The 13,229-nt window shown below is 48.8% G+C and overlaps 1 protein-coding gene across 13 annotated transcripts in view; it reads left to right on the top strand.

Moving 5' to 3' along the window:
* KATNIP (katanin interacting protein) overlaps positions 1-13,229 on the top strand; it is a 199,169-nt gene that overhangs the window by 100,673 nt on the left and 85,267 nt on the right. For all 13 annotated transcript variants that reach the window (XM_077141464.1, XM_077141461.1, XM_077141463.1 and 10 more), the window contains 2 exons: positions 2,441-2,711; positions 7,579-7,710. In XM_077141464.1, the coding sequence (XP_076997579.1) occupies positions 2,441-2,711; positions 7,579-7,710 (403 nt within the window). The remainder of the gene's footprint in view (positions 1-2,440; positions 2,712-7,578; positions 7,711-13,229) is intronic.

Raw genomic sequence — 13,229 nt, 5'->3', positions numbered from 1 at the left:
TATATTCAGTTGTCAGCTTGGCCAGGTGAAAATGCCTAGTTATATTGCTGTGGACATGAGCCGATGGCATGTGGACCTCATCTGTTGCTGATTACATCTACAGTCGGCTAGGAGGCATGCCTGCTATAATGAATGATGTTTGACTAAATTGGCTGGTGCTTAAATGAGAGAGCCCAGTGCAGCCCAGCCGAAGCAGCTCAGCATACCTCATTTCAGCACTCACAGCTCAGCCCAGGCCTTTGGAGATGCAGAAATAAATCATCCTGGGGAAAGTTGTTGGAACCCAGAGTCCTGGAGAAAAGGCCAGCAGAGATCACCCTGTGCCTTCCTACATAAGAAAGAACCTGAGTTGAAAGTTAGCTGCCTTTCCTCTGAAGAACTAATGAAATAAATCCCCTTTTATTAAAAGCCAATCCGTCTCTGGTGTGTTGCATCCCGGCGGCTAGCAAACTAGAACAGCACCCGTTATAAACATTGCCATTTAAAAAGAGAGAAAAGAAAAGGAAGAAAAGAATCACTGAACCTGAGCAATTTTGAAATCCAGCCAGACCCACACCATTAGATTTCAAGACCTGGGAATATTCCTCTGGCATAGAGCTCTGCCCTCTGGGTTCCCGCTGTCACCCTGAGTCATCCTTCCTTTTTCATGAAGGGTAGCATGTGTTGGCAGCTGAGTGGTTTTACCAGCCTGTTCCTGCCTGTAGGATTTGGGGAGTGTGACAACCTTCCTTCTTTTGTCTTCCTCGGCCCCCCTCAGCCTAAGCTGGCAGTGTTTCTGCTGGTATAACATTCTCACAAACTTTTTTGGGTCTCTCGTAAATCTCTAGGATTCACTCTGTCAAGTCAGAGCTCCTCAAAAAATCTTCCTAGCTCATCCCATCTCTATTCCCAGCTTTTCCCAAGATGGCTAAGGGGATCCATGGGTCACCTATGTAGCCTCTTCGGAGAGCACTCTGTGTCACTGAATCCTTCCGAACTCTGGAACCGTCAGAGGCACTGCTATGAGGTTGTCCAGACGTGCCACTGGCTCCACAGTAACTCTTTTCTGACAGTGAACTTCCTAATTTTACCATCTTTTGTAATCTGAAGAGACTAAAAAAATTCCCAAGTCATCATCAGGTCCTAGCTCCTTTTTGCTTAATAGTTATTCCCTGAATCCACCTCTTTCCTCTCACATTTTACCAGAAGCAGCCAGAAGAAACCAGGCTACATCTTCCACACTTTGCCTAGAAATCGCCTTGGTTAAACATCTAAATTCATTGCTTCCAAGTTCTGATTTCCACACACCCATAGGACAAATTCAGCCAAATTTCTGCCACTGTAGAACAAGGGTGTCCTTTCTTCAGTTTTCAACAGCATGCACTTCATTTCCTTCTGAGACCAAAAGGCCTTTAATGCCCTTCTTTCTATCATCGGTCTGTTTATGATGATTCAGATATTCTCTGAGATGATAACGCTTTTCTCTACGTGATCCCCAGTTCTTCCTCACTTCTTGTAGTCACAGTTCCACGGCTTGGGGATGTGGACATCTTTGCAAAGCCCTTATTCAGCCTTCCACGAAGATCAGGTTTATTGGTCTCCCAGCAAGCTTTTATTGCTTGCTTCTCATTTTCTTAGATCTGTGTTAGATATTGTGAGGACTGAAGAGGTAGTATAGCTAAATTGACGGAACATCTGGGTTTGTCAAGGCAGTTCCAGTTTACACTTTTGTCCCTGGGTAAACGTAGTAGGGCCCTTTTTCCATTTCTGAAAATCACCGGTTTAGGTGATAAATTTTCAGGTTGTACTGAGTAGAGCTCTTAATACTTGGTCTTAAGGACTCTACAGTCTCAGGAAGACATAAGGAATGGGAGAAAAATTATCAAGCGGTTACAATGCAGGGCTAAATGTTACAGCATTTAGATCCTGCCAAACACCCTGCAGTGCACAGGACAGCCCTCCACAACGATCTGTCGGACATTCCACCATCAGGAATTTCAGGGTCACTTGGAAGCCTTTTGGATTTCCTATTTAAAGCATGGTCCCTGGACCAGCATCATCAGCATCACCTTGTTAGAAATGCAGATTCTCGGGCTCTATTCTGAACTTACTGAATCGGAACCCTGGGAACAGGGTCTGCCATCTGTATTTTAACAAGCCCCAGACCTATATTATTTATTACCCAGATACGCACACATCCTCACACATTCCTGGTGGCGTCACAGGTCCCCAAACACCACAGTGAATACTATGAACACTGCTGTGTCCAGAGCATTGCTCATCTGTCCCTGCCCCTTGCTTCCCCATCTTCAAGGAGAAAACAACACACGGGTTGATGTGATATTGGGAAATGTTCGTTTGGTGGGAATAGTTCTTTGGTTCTAATCGTCAATTTTCAAATGAGGTTTTTTTTTTTAAGTACCGTATTTTATTTTTCAACTCTCTTCTTGGCTTTTGGCAGGAGCTGAGAAAAAGCCTGGAGGTTAGTGTTAACCTCCAGAGGAAACAAAAAGATGGTTCCAGTGACGAGTATGACTCTATTGAAGAAGATGTACTTTCCGAGCCCGAGCCTGAGGACCAGGCACTGATGGGACACCCCAGAGATGACCCTCCCCCTTTCAGTGGGGACTCAGTGCAGAAGGATGTACTTGAGGACCAGGAAACAGAAGGAGGACATCCTTCCCAAAGCCCAGACACCCTCGTGGTCCTGGAATTTAACCCAGCTTCCAAAAGTGAGCTCTGTCTTATGTGGAATTTTTGTGCTTTTGCATCTCTAGAGCTGATACTAGAACTTAAACTTCCAGGAGAACTTTGAGTTTAGCTTTGGATGGGCTGGTCTCATAGACCAAGGAGGTAGATCAGTCAGGTCTCTATTGATTACAGGAGGTGTAACCCTACTGCAAACTGGCATGCACTAGAGGGCTATTTACTGGCTTGGATAATTGAAGAGTCTAGGGCAGTAGCACTGGTTTTAGGCCTGTTTAGACCAAGGTTCCCAGACTATCACCAGACTTCTCTTCCCTTCTGTTCTCCCTTCTCCCTTCTCTTTCTCTCCTTCCCTCCTTCTCTCTTTCCCTCCCTCTCAGCTCTCCCTCCCTCTGCATTGATACCTTTCTTGGGAAGCTCTCCACATATAGAGATAGAATTGCCTCGATCTGAGCAATCAGCTTTTCAACCCCATTAGGAAATGTCTCTTTTCTCAAAGTCCCAATTCTAGCACCTGATCTTAGATTAGGTCATGTGCTATTTCCAAATCAATCTTATGGCTCTGATTGGCCCAGTCCATTCAGTGGGACCAAGGGGTGTGGTTGTCACCGCCCATGCTACCTGGACTGATAGTGTAGCAAAGGTCGTTTCCAAAGGAAAAGCAAGATGCCGTTATCTGAAAAAGGGGAAAATGATGCTGGGCAGGCAGGAACAGCAGCTGTCCACCAAAGGAGGATTTTCAGAGAAGACCCAGGAAATCAGAATGAGAAGCATGAAGGAACCTAAGGAAAGAGGAAATGACGGAATGTTTAAAATCAGGCAGCCTGGAAAATCTACAACTATCAGTTGATAGATCCATGTCCATCCAGCACATTCTTAGTGCTTTGTTCTCTCACCTCCAACCCTATGCTCGGGTGGTGCCCTCTGCCTAGGTCACCTCGTTTCCTCTTCTTCTCATCCTGGAACTGGCTAACTGCCTTTCCTCAAGTCTCCACTCAGAGGCTGCTTCCTCCAAGAAGCCTTCTTTGCATTTCCACCCCTGCCCTGGGTGGGTGTGTCCTCCCTGTGCCCAGCAATGCCTTTGAAGCACTAGTGTCACCAATCCCAAACTGCTTGTGCAGTTGCCTTGCCCTGCCAGGGCCCAGCCAGCTGACATTCTGTTCGTTTTCCTGGTGTAAGGCCCACACCTGTGCATTCGAGCCTCTCAGTGAATAAATGGCAGGTAGATGAAGGAGCTATGCCCACCTGCCGTAGCGGTCAAGGGCATGCTGCTCTCTTCTGTGTGAGGCAGTGTTTCCTGCACAAGGTGAGGAGGTACACTGAGCTCCCACCCTGGAAATGAGGGGCATGACAGTCATTTCCCCGTGTGAGGGACCGGGTGACCCTGCCACAGAAAGAGAGCAGTTTGATACCAGGCACAGCTTGAGAGGGATGCTGGAATGTGAAGTGAAAAGAGAGAACTTCAAGTTCTTGACATTTATGTCTCTTAGCACTTAGGCTGCTCGGTTGGCCCTGCAGGTGACCGCGGTGCCACCTGGTCTGTGGCCACCACTCTCCTCTGTTCCCTTTGATCTGCAGCCTCTGGGCGGCCCCTTCAGCCCCAGTAGAGGCTCCTCTGGAGAGGCACATGGGGGAGGGGCTCCAAGGGCCAGTTAGAAGGTTTCCCCAGATCCCAGCATGGGATCGGAGTTCCAAACCAATCCTGAACATTTACTCAAGATCAGTCAGCAGGAACTGGAAAAAATGTTCCAGGCTATTCATTCATTCGTTCACTGGGCATCTGTCATACCCCAGGCACTGTGCTAGTACAGGGGTATCAGCGAGGAACAAGCCAGACCCAGTCCCTTCTCCTCTGGCACTTACCTTCCAGCAGAGAAAACAGTCAGCATGTAAATGCACAATGAATAATTGCCATCATTTATTGCCTTCTTATTAACATGTTATCAAGTACTGTTCTAAGGGCTTAACATGGGGACCCTCATTTACTCCTCACCCCACCCCAAGGGAAGTCCTATCAATATCCTTGTTATACTGATGGGGAAACTGAGGCACAGAAAGTGCAAATAACTTGCCCAAGGTCATACAGCTAGGAAGGGACAGAGTTGGGATTGAAACCCTGGCCATCTGAATCCACAGCCAGAGCCTTTAACCCACTAGGCTAAACAAATAAATAAGATAAAGTTTGAAAGCAATAGCTGGGTTTGGGGAAGCCAATAAGCAGCCCCCTCTCCTCCCTTTTAAGTTGTGAAACAAAAAAAGAGATGGGCATAGGGCTCTGATGAAAGGAGAGCAAGTTTGTACTTGATGAAGGCTGCTGGGTACTACCCAGTACTGCCCCTGTGAAGTAGACAGCTCCCCAACCCCAGAGACCAGCAGAGCTGCAGGTGGGAGGGGGCTGTGTGCCCTGAGGACCACCCCCTACTGCAGAGGGAGGAAGGGAGGGGGAGGAGTCGGGACTAGGCTGAGCCTTGGCTGCTTCCTACCCTCCTCTCTCCAATCCCGGATGGCCTCCTCATGAGCAAGGGGGAGCAGTGAGGGAAGGGTACAGAGAAAGGCCGAAGTCATTTTTCCTATAACTGGGAAGAGGCGGGCCAGCTTCAAGGGTCAGGTTAGGAATTCAGGGAGAAGGAGGAAACAGCACCCCCAGCAGTCTTAAGAGGTGTAAAGATTATAAAACAGGATGCTGGGGTGGGCAGTGGGGGGGAGGTGGTGGTTAGCTAGGATGGGTCAGAAACACCCCCTCAGGGAAGGGGATGCTGGAGACTGGACAGGGACAATGGGGAGGAAGCAGCATGGGGACAGCATTGCACAATGGGCTTGGATGGAGGGAACAGTCTGCACAAAGGGCTTGAAGCAGGAGAGAACTGAGTGTTGATGAAGAGAAACTGGGCCAGTGTGGTCAGAGCTGAGTGGGCAGGGAATGTGGTGGGAGATGACGGCAGGGGTGATTCCAGGCCACCTGCCACGGTGATCCAATCTTGGGTGGCCCTGAGTCTGGGTCCTTCAGTGCCCTAAAAATATCCTCACATAGACTGTTTGGTCAAGGCTGAACTCTGGGTCATTTTCTGGAGGACTCTCTTATGAATGAGGAGTGGGGGTGGGTAGGAGGTGGGCAGGGAATAAAGGGTCAAGGGTCCATCACTTCCTAGCTCTGCGATCTGGGACAGGTGACTTGAACATCAGAGCTCTCCCCTGTACCAGGATATATTCATTTCCTACAGCTGCTCTAACAAACTGCCTCAAACACTTAAAACAGTGCACAATTAGCATCTTATAATTCTGTGAGTCAGAAATCTGATGCAAGTCTCACTGGACTAAAATCATGTTATTGGCAGAACTGCTTTCCTTCTGGGGGCTCTCGGGAGGTATCCCTTGCCTTGCATCTTTCCACCTTTTAGAGACTGCCCATATCCCCAACTCACGGCCCCTTCCTCTTTCCTGAAAGCCAGCACCATTTTGTCTTCCTGGCGTTTCTTCCATGCTCGCCTCTCCCTCTGACCCTCCTCTCCTGCCTCCCACTTCCATTTTTTAAGGCCCCTTGTGATTGCTTTGGGCCTGCCCTGGCAATCCAGGATAATATGCTATTTTAAGACTGGCTGATGAGCAGTTTGCTGCATGAACCAACATTCTCAGGTCCCAGGGCTAAGGACGCGGGCGTCTTGGGTGGGGGCATTGTTCCTCCCACCATGGAGGAGGGTGACTGCCTCCCGGATGCCTGGGGTGGTAAATGGCGTGGGGTGTGCCCAGGTCGTAACCAAGGTCTGGGCACCCAGGAGTCTGGACGGAAGAAGTGCTGCCTGTCATGCAGTCTCAGAGTGAGCCGACCCTCTCCACTCTAGCTTGTCCTGGGGGCCTGGTCATTCCTGCCTCACAGACTGGTGTCCTCTCGGGCCCTGGGGGTCAGCCCAGCCGCTGCTACTACTACTTCGGAAAGTGGCAGAGAAACAACGGTTCTTGGCAAAGTCAAGAGACAGCAGCCAACAGTTTAGTGCAGGTTGAACCGACACCACACAAGTCCCCCATCAGCCCTGAGCCCCCCCGAGCCCCTGGGGCCCTCGATTCTGGGGTGCCTCCTGCTTTGAGCCACCACTCCCCCCCCCCCACACACACACCAGACTTCTTCCACTGGAACTCATATCACGTTCCTCCTTAGTCAGCACTTCTGGGTTTTCCTCCCTTCTGGTTAGACGGTCCCTCAGCCCGGGAACCTTGTGCTTGACCCTGTCCTGTATCCGCTTTCCCGTTTACCCACTGCCTCCCCGTCACAGGGCTGCCTTTGCCCTGTGGTTCCGGGTGTGCCCTTTTCGCGCCTGGGAGCCTTTGCTGGCTCTGGAGGCCCCACAGCACTTTCCCCCAAACTTCAGCTATTTGCCACCCTCTTTCATAACTTTTTTGCCATATCCATGAACCACCTGCTAGCCACGGACCCCCTGGATGCACCCCTCCAGGACCCTGGAGCCAAAAAGCTTTTGTTCAAACTCTACTCTGTCAAACCTTCAGTTGTCTGTTTCCTCAATTTGGCTGTGAGCTCCTTGAGGGCAGGAAGTAAGTTTGTCCTTGTTTGTCACCTCATTTTACATGCCACACTTCCAATTAAACCTGTAAGGCCATCAACTGTAAGACTTGTCCCTATTCAGAAAAGTTGAAGTTTGCAAGCAAGTGCACCCTAGAGTATTTCATTTATTTGCCAAAGGGTGGCACTTAGCAGGCAAGCCTCACAGCAAACTTGCTTTGTTGTCTGCATTGCACACATCTTTAACACCCAAACTAGAACAACACCTGGCACCGAGTAGGGGTTCAATAACTATTTGTTGAATATGTAAACTAACATAAACAAATGTCCCAGCTCTGCTTGTGTTATGTCTTGACATATAAACCATTGTTTTCCTACAGGTAATAAAAGGGAAAGGAATCTGTCTGCTAAACGAAAGGACCATGCCGAGGTCTTCCTTTCCAGCAGATCTGAGCCAGACCTGAATCACCAGCCCCCAGCTGCATTCCCAGACCAGGAGAGGACGTGCTCCAGTAAGAGTTGGGGTGCTCTGAGCAGGGCCAGGGCTGGGCTGGTATGCTCTCCACGGGGTCCACCACAGAGGAGTCCTCACTCCCTTATGTTCCTTGCAGAGGACCGAGCTGCCCTCTAGCTACTTTCTGATTCTATAACAAATACATGGTTATAGTTGAAAATTGCTTTTAGTTTTGTTTTTACTTGAAAAGTAACTTGCTTACTTTATATGGGTGATCATATAGGCAGTTGGTACAGAATTCAAAAGTACAAGAGTCAGAGATTGCTTAGTTGGCCAGGAGGAAATGACAAACACCACACAAGGGATTGGCTTAAGTGAGGGAAATTTATTGTCTCATGAATTTGGAGATTAGAGGGCTTGTTTCCTCCCAGGATTGGTAGTGGTCCAGTACTGGCTAGCCAGAAATCCTTGGAGTTCCTTGGCTTTCCCATCACATGTGATGTCCTTTCTTTTCTGACCTCTGTGGTTTTCAGGCTTTCTTTATGAGGCCTTCGGTAATCTGGATTAAGAACCAATCTTGCTTCAGTGGGCCACCCCTGAACTAAGAATGGCATTGTCGGGCGGGCCGCGGTGGCTCAGCGGGCAAAGTGCTTGCCTGCTATGCCGGAGGACCTCGGTTCGATTCCCGGCCCCAGCCCATGTAACAAAAACAAAGAAACAAATTACAATAAAACAAGAAAATGTTTAAAGATGTTTCCCTTTCTTCCTTCCTTCCTTCCTTCTATCCTTCCTTCCTTCTCTCTGTCTTTCCTTTAAAAAAAAAAAAAAAGAATGGCATTGTCAGGAAGTCCTATCTATAGTAGGTTCACACCCATAAGACTGCTGATTAAGATTGAGAAAATGGCTAAATTCACTACTCCAGTGGTGAAAAGGAAGTTCTCCTTCTTCTAATGAAATGAAAGGTGACATTTATTGAGCACTTTTTATAAGCCAGCCACCACTGGAAGCTTTTACTTCTCTCATCTCATGTGATCCTTGTAATGAGCCTTGGGGAGGTAGGTTCTGCATTTGTCCCCATTTCACAGACAAGGAACTGAGGCACACAGTAGGCAATTCACACAGCTGTAAAGTAATGGAGATGGGACTCCAACTGGGTGGAGTGACTCACCGCCATGTCCTCAGCCATGAGGCTGCACGCTTGATCTGGACACTGGGGTTGAAACTGGTGGCTATGGTGACTCCACAGTGGCCTCTTTGTCCTGGGTCATCTGTGACCAAGGGACCTCAAAGAGCTCAAGGCATCCCAAGAGTTTGGGAGCTTGGGATACCGTGGACATAATCTGTGCCATCTCAGCCAGTCTTATAAGCAAATAGAATCCCTGGGTCTGAGCAGGGGACCTGACCTGCTGTCACTGTGGCACTCTACCCTCATCCACTGGGTAGCTGGAGGGATTGTTTCTTGCTGGGTCAGGTTGAGTGACTTGGTGATGGGAAAGTTGGGCCATCCCATTCTAATTCTTAGGCCTGAGGCTTGAAGCCCTTTTCCCAGTAGTTCAGGGCAGAGGGAGGCAGGAGAAGGGGGTGGAGACTGGGCCGGAATCAACAACAACAGCTGCCACTTATCAAGCATTTTCTCTGTGCTGTTGAAATATTTTGGATAGAGTCCCCCGAAAGCAGATTCTGAAATAAGTATTAGAAAGCAAGTAATTTATTTGGAACGTGATCCCAGGAAATATCCAAAAGAGAGGGGGAAGTGAAATGCGGAAGGGAAGGAGCCCAAACTGGGTTCCTTCTCAAGCAGGGTACCCCTTCTCAGGCAAGAGGAGCTCCAGCTTGCTGGGAAACTCTGGGAGGCAGTGTGGAGCACAAGCAGACTCCACAGCCCAGGGACAGAGAAGCTGGGCTTTTACATCCGCACCCCCATGGGCTCTGGGTTACAGCTTCTCCTGGGGGAACTGCCTTCCCAGCACTCTGGGTGCCAGTGGAGCCCTGAGGCAGAGCTGTAGTTTCTGGCAGGTAGAAGTCTGGCTGAGGGGATATGGAGCAGGCAGCACCCAGGCTGTATCTGATTTAACCCCTGCTATAAGACAAGACACTTTAGGTAACAAGTGAGAAAAATAGTGGCTTGACATGAAAAGGTCTACATCTACCCATGTAACTGATCCAAAGGTGGTGTGACCTTCAGGCACAGCTGGCTCCAGGCAATTAGAATATGCTAGCAGCCTGCCTCTCTCTACCTCTTGGCTCAGCTTTCTCCTTTAGGCCCTACATTCTCTTCCCCAGTGGTGGAGAGGTGCCATCAGCAAATCCAGACTTCTGGCGCACCAGCCCGGCACAGAAACTGACTGCCTGGTACAGATCCAGGCCTGTCCACCTGCCAGCTGTGTGACCTTGGGCAAGCTACTTATCCTCTTACTACCTCCTTCTTCCCATCTGCCCAATAAGTATAAGAATAGCACCCCTCTCCTATAAGGAGTTATCAGGACTAAATGGATATATGTAAAGGGCTTAGAAGAGCACCTGGCTCCAAGCAAGCGCTCAGTCAGGGTCAGTGTTGTCCCCAAGACCACCAGCAGAAGCCTTGGAGCTGCTTCTTATGGCTTGCAGCTTGGGCTAGGGATGGCTCCACAAAGGAGAACTTGAGTACTGCCACCAGGGGTAGGACAGTGGGTGCAAGGCAGCAAACTCCACTGTTGACCCCTGCCCCTGCTTTTTAGATGAGGTAACTGAGGCTCAGAACACAGAAATAACTTACCTAGAGTAATAGCAGTACTGACAGGACAGCAAAACCAGGAGTCACCCCGGCAGGATTGCCTGCTCCAAAGCCCATGCTCTGAGTGGCTCTACCAGGCTGCCCCTCCTGGAGCTGACTCTGGAAGCCCCATCTGGCCTATCAGGCACCTGGAATAGGTCCTAGCCAGCCCATGTAGGCCTCAGGGTTTCAGTCCAGCACATGGAGCCCTGGATTGGATAGTTGAGACAATAGTGGGTATGATGGGAATGTGCCCCAGTCAATGGGTAGGGCCAATAGGAGAGGCAGAACTCCAGGGCCCAGGCCTGGGGCTACAGATCAGGGAGTGCTACAGTCCATCAGACAGATGGGCTTCCAGGCAAGGCAATAGGTCATTGTCTTCCCTGATCTCACCAGAAACCTTCATGTTGAGTACCTACTATGTGCCAGGCCCTGATGACCCAATGAAAAAGGCAGACATCGTCCTTGCTTTCTGTTGTTTATATATTTAGTAGGCAAAGATAGATAGACAAGTGAACAAATACTGAAGATTAGAGGGTACAGTTTCCACCAAGATACCAAAACAGGGTGGAGACAGGATGACCTGGCAGGCCAGTTAGAGGAGGTCTCTCTGGAGAGAGGAGGCTTGAGCGGACACTTGGATGGTATCCAGGACTAGCCCTTCACAGAGGAGAAAGCACATGCAAAGGCCCTGAGGTGGGAAAGAGCTGCTGGTTTGGCTCAAGAATCAGAAAGAAGGCTAGATCCTGTTGCCCAGAGAGTGAGGGCAGGGTGGCTGAGATGCAGTCACAGAGGTGGGCAGGAACCAGAGTGCATAATATGACCAGAAGAGGGACTTAGAGCAGGGGAGCCTCAGGTTTTGCAGTAGAGGCTGCCATGACTTGCTTTACATTTTAACAAAATCTCTTGGGCTGCTGCATGGAGCATGGCCTGCCAGGGGCCTGAGTGGATACGGGATGGCCAGAACACAGACTGCTGCAGTCATCTAGAATGGAGAGGGTGGTGACTTAGTCTCTGTAGGTTGCCAATGGATGGATTATGGACAGTTCTGGAGGTAGAATTAATTGGGCTTGCTGAGGAGTTGGTTATAGGATCAAGAGGGAGGAAAATACATATAAGTTTAGTTTTGACTTTTTGTCCTGAACAACCTAGAGCAAGAACCTGGGGGCTGCAGGTCCTGTAGCGATGGGGGTGGGACAGCTGGGACTTGGCATTGATGTGGGGCCCCACAGTTGTCACTTGGTTGGGATTGGTTCTGAGTCCACTTCATTAACAAAGGAGATTCGGAACAACTCGGGACCCCTGAGCTGGGATCTGTGTCTGTGCCAGACCTGCTATGGACGGCCAAGGCCTCTGCTCTGGTCCTGCTTCAGCCAGGAGTGACTCAGGCACTGCAGGGTGGGAATGGCCTGCATCCCACTGCACAGAACCAGGATCCAATGGGGATAGAATTAGAAACCAACTGGTCCCTGGAGACTTCCTGGAAAAAACCAGAATGTGGGCCCTGTGTGAGGCCCAAGGAAGGTTGAGGTGGGAAGGGGAAATCACTATCAAACTCCAGTGCTGAGAGCAGTCTGTCAGTACCTGATATAGGATTAAAGAGTTTTCACGGTTGTAAATAGATAATAGAGAATGATCTATAGGGGTGATTAATAAGATAGAACATGTAAGAAGATGCCAGAAAGATCTGTTGGATTTTGGATCTGTCAGCTTTGGTTAGATGAGGTTTCTCTAAGAAGCTGGGAGGGCGAGGGGAGAATGGACCCTGGGACAAGACCATATCCCAGGTTGGCTTTTGGAGCTCCCATAGCAGGAGGGGATCATGGGTGGCGATCCCCTGTGGACTTGTGTCTTCTGGCTTGTCTCTTCTGGCTTGTCTCTACTGACTGTTGCTCAAGTTGACAAGCATCCGGTTTGTACTGCTGGTGTTGTCTTACCTCTATATAAAAAATAGGAAAATGACCTTTCAGAAAGGTCTTCCTAAATAAGTTGTTTTTAAAAAATGTGCTCCAGGATGGCATGCCATTGCACATGAAACCTTCTAGAGCCCCTGGTAAGGGGAGTAGATGGCAGCAGTCATGCACCCTTCCCAACCATCCTGCTGCCCTCACTGGAACTTCCCTCTTTCATATACATGCTGCCCTCACTAGTTCTAACATATCCAGGTCAGGCAATTAAAAGCTAAGCTTACAAAGCACTGATCTAGCCCCGAGAGACTGTGTTTAGCACGACATGTGTAATAATTGCACTTAATCTTCAAACAACCCAGTGCTTAAGTCCTGCTACTATCAACATCATCATACAGAAGGAAAAGGAAAAAGGCGAAGGAACCTGTCCAAAGTCACACAGCCAATAATGGTGGGGCCAGTATCTGAAGAACTGGGCTCCAAGGTCTCTGCTCTTAATGGTTCTACTGTGGCCCTTCATGTGCCAACTCAACTATCATTTGCTTAGTACATACCCCCAGCAGCCACATCCTAAGTAATAGCATACCTAAAAATCACAGGTTGAGTCACTTGTATTTTTTCTAATGTGCATTAAAATAAATATTGTAACTATTAATATTGTTAAAAGTTTACCCATGTTTCAACTAGCATCATCTTGCATACTTTCATGTATAGCACATGGAGCAGGAGAACTTTATTTATAATCTGACTTTCTCTAAGGAAGTTCTCACATTGTCTAACAAAATACATGTAGTATGTAGCGTCAGACTTCAAAATGTGTATGGAAATGAAGGTGAAGAGGAAAGAAGAGTAGGAAAAATAAGGTAAAGCCAGGGGTTTAACAAAGAATGCGTTCGTTGGCCACTGTTGTGGCTTTGA

The sequence above is a fragment of the Tamandua tetradactyla genome, chromosome 23 (assembly GCF_023851605.1).
Source record: "Tamandua tetradactyla isolate mTamTet1 chromosome 23, mTamTet1.pri, whole genome shotgun sequence".
NCBI classification, from domain to species: domain Eukaryota; kingdom Metazoa; phylum Chordata; class Mammalia; order Pilosa; family Myrmecophagidae; genus Tamandua; species Tamandua tetradactyla.
The sequence above is the reverse complement of the archived record's forward strand: the minus strand, read 5'-3'. Positions and strand labels throughout refer to the sequence as shown.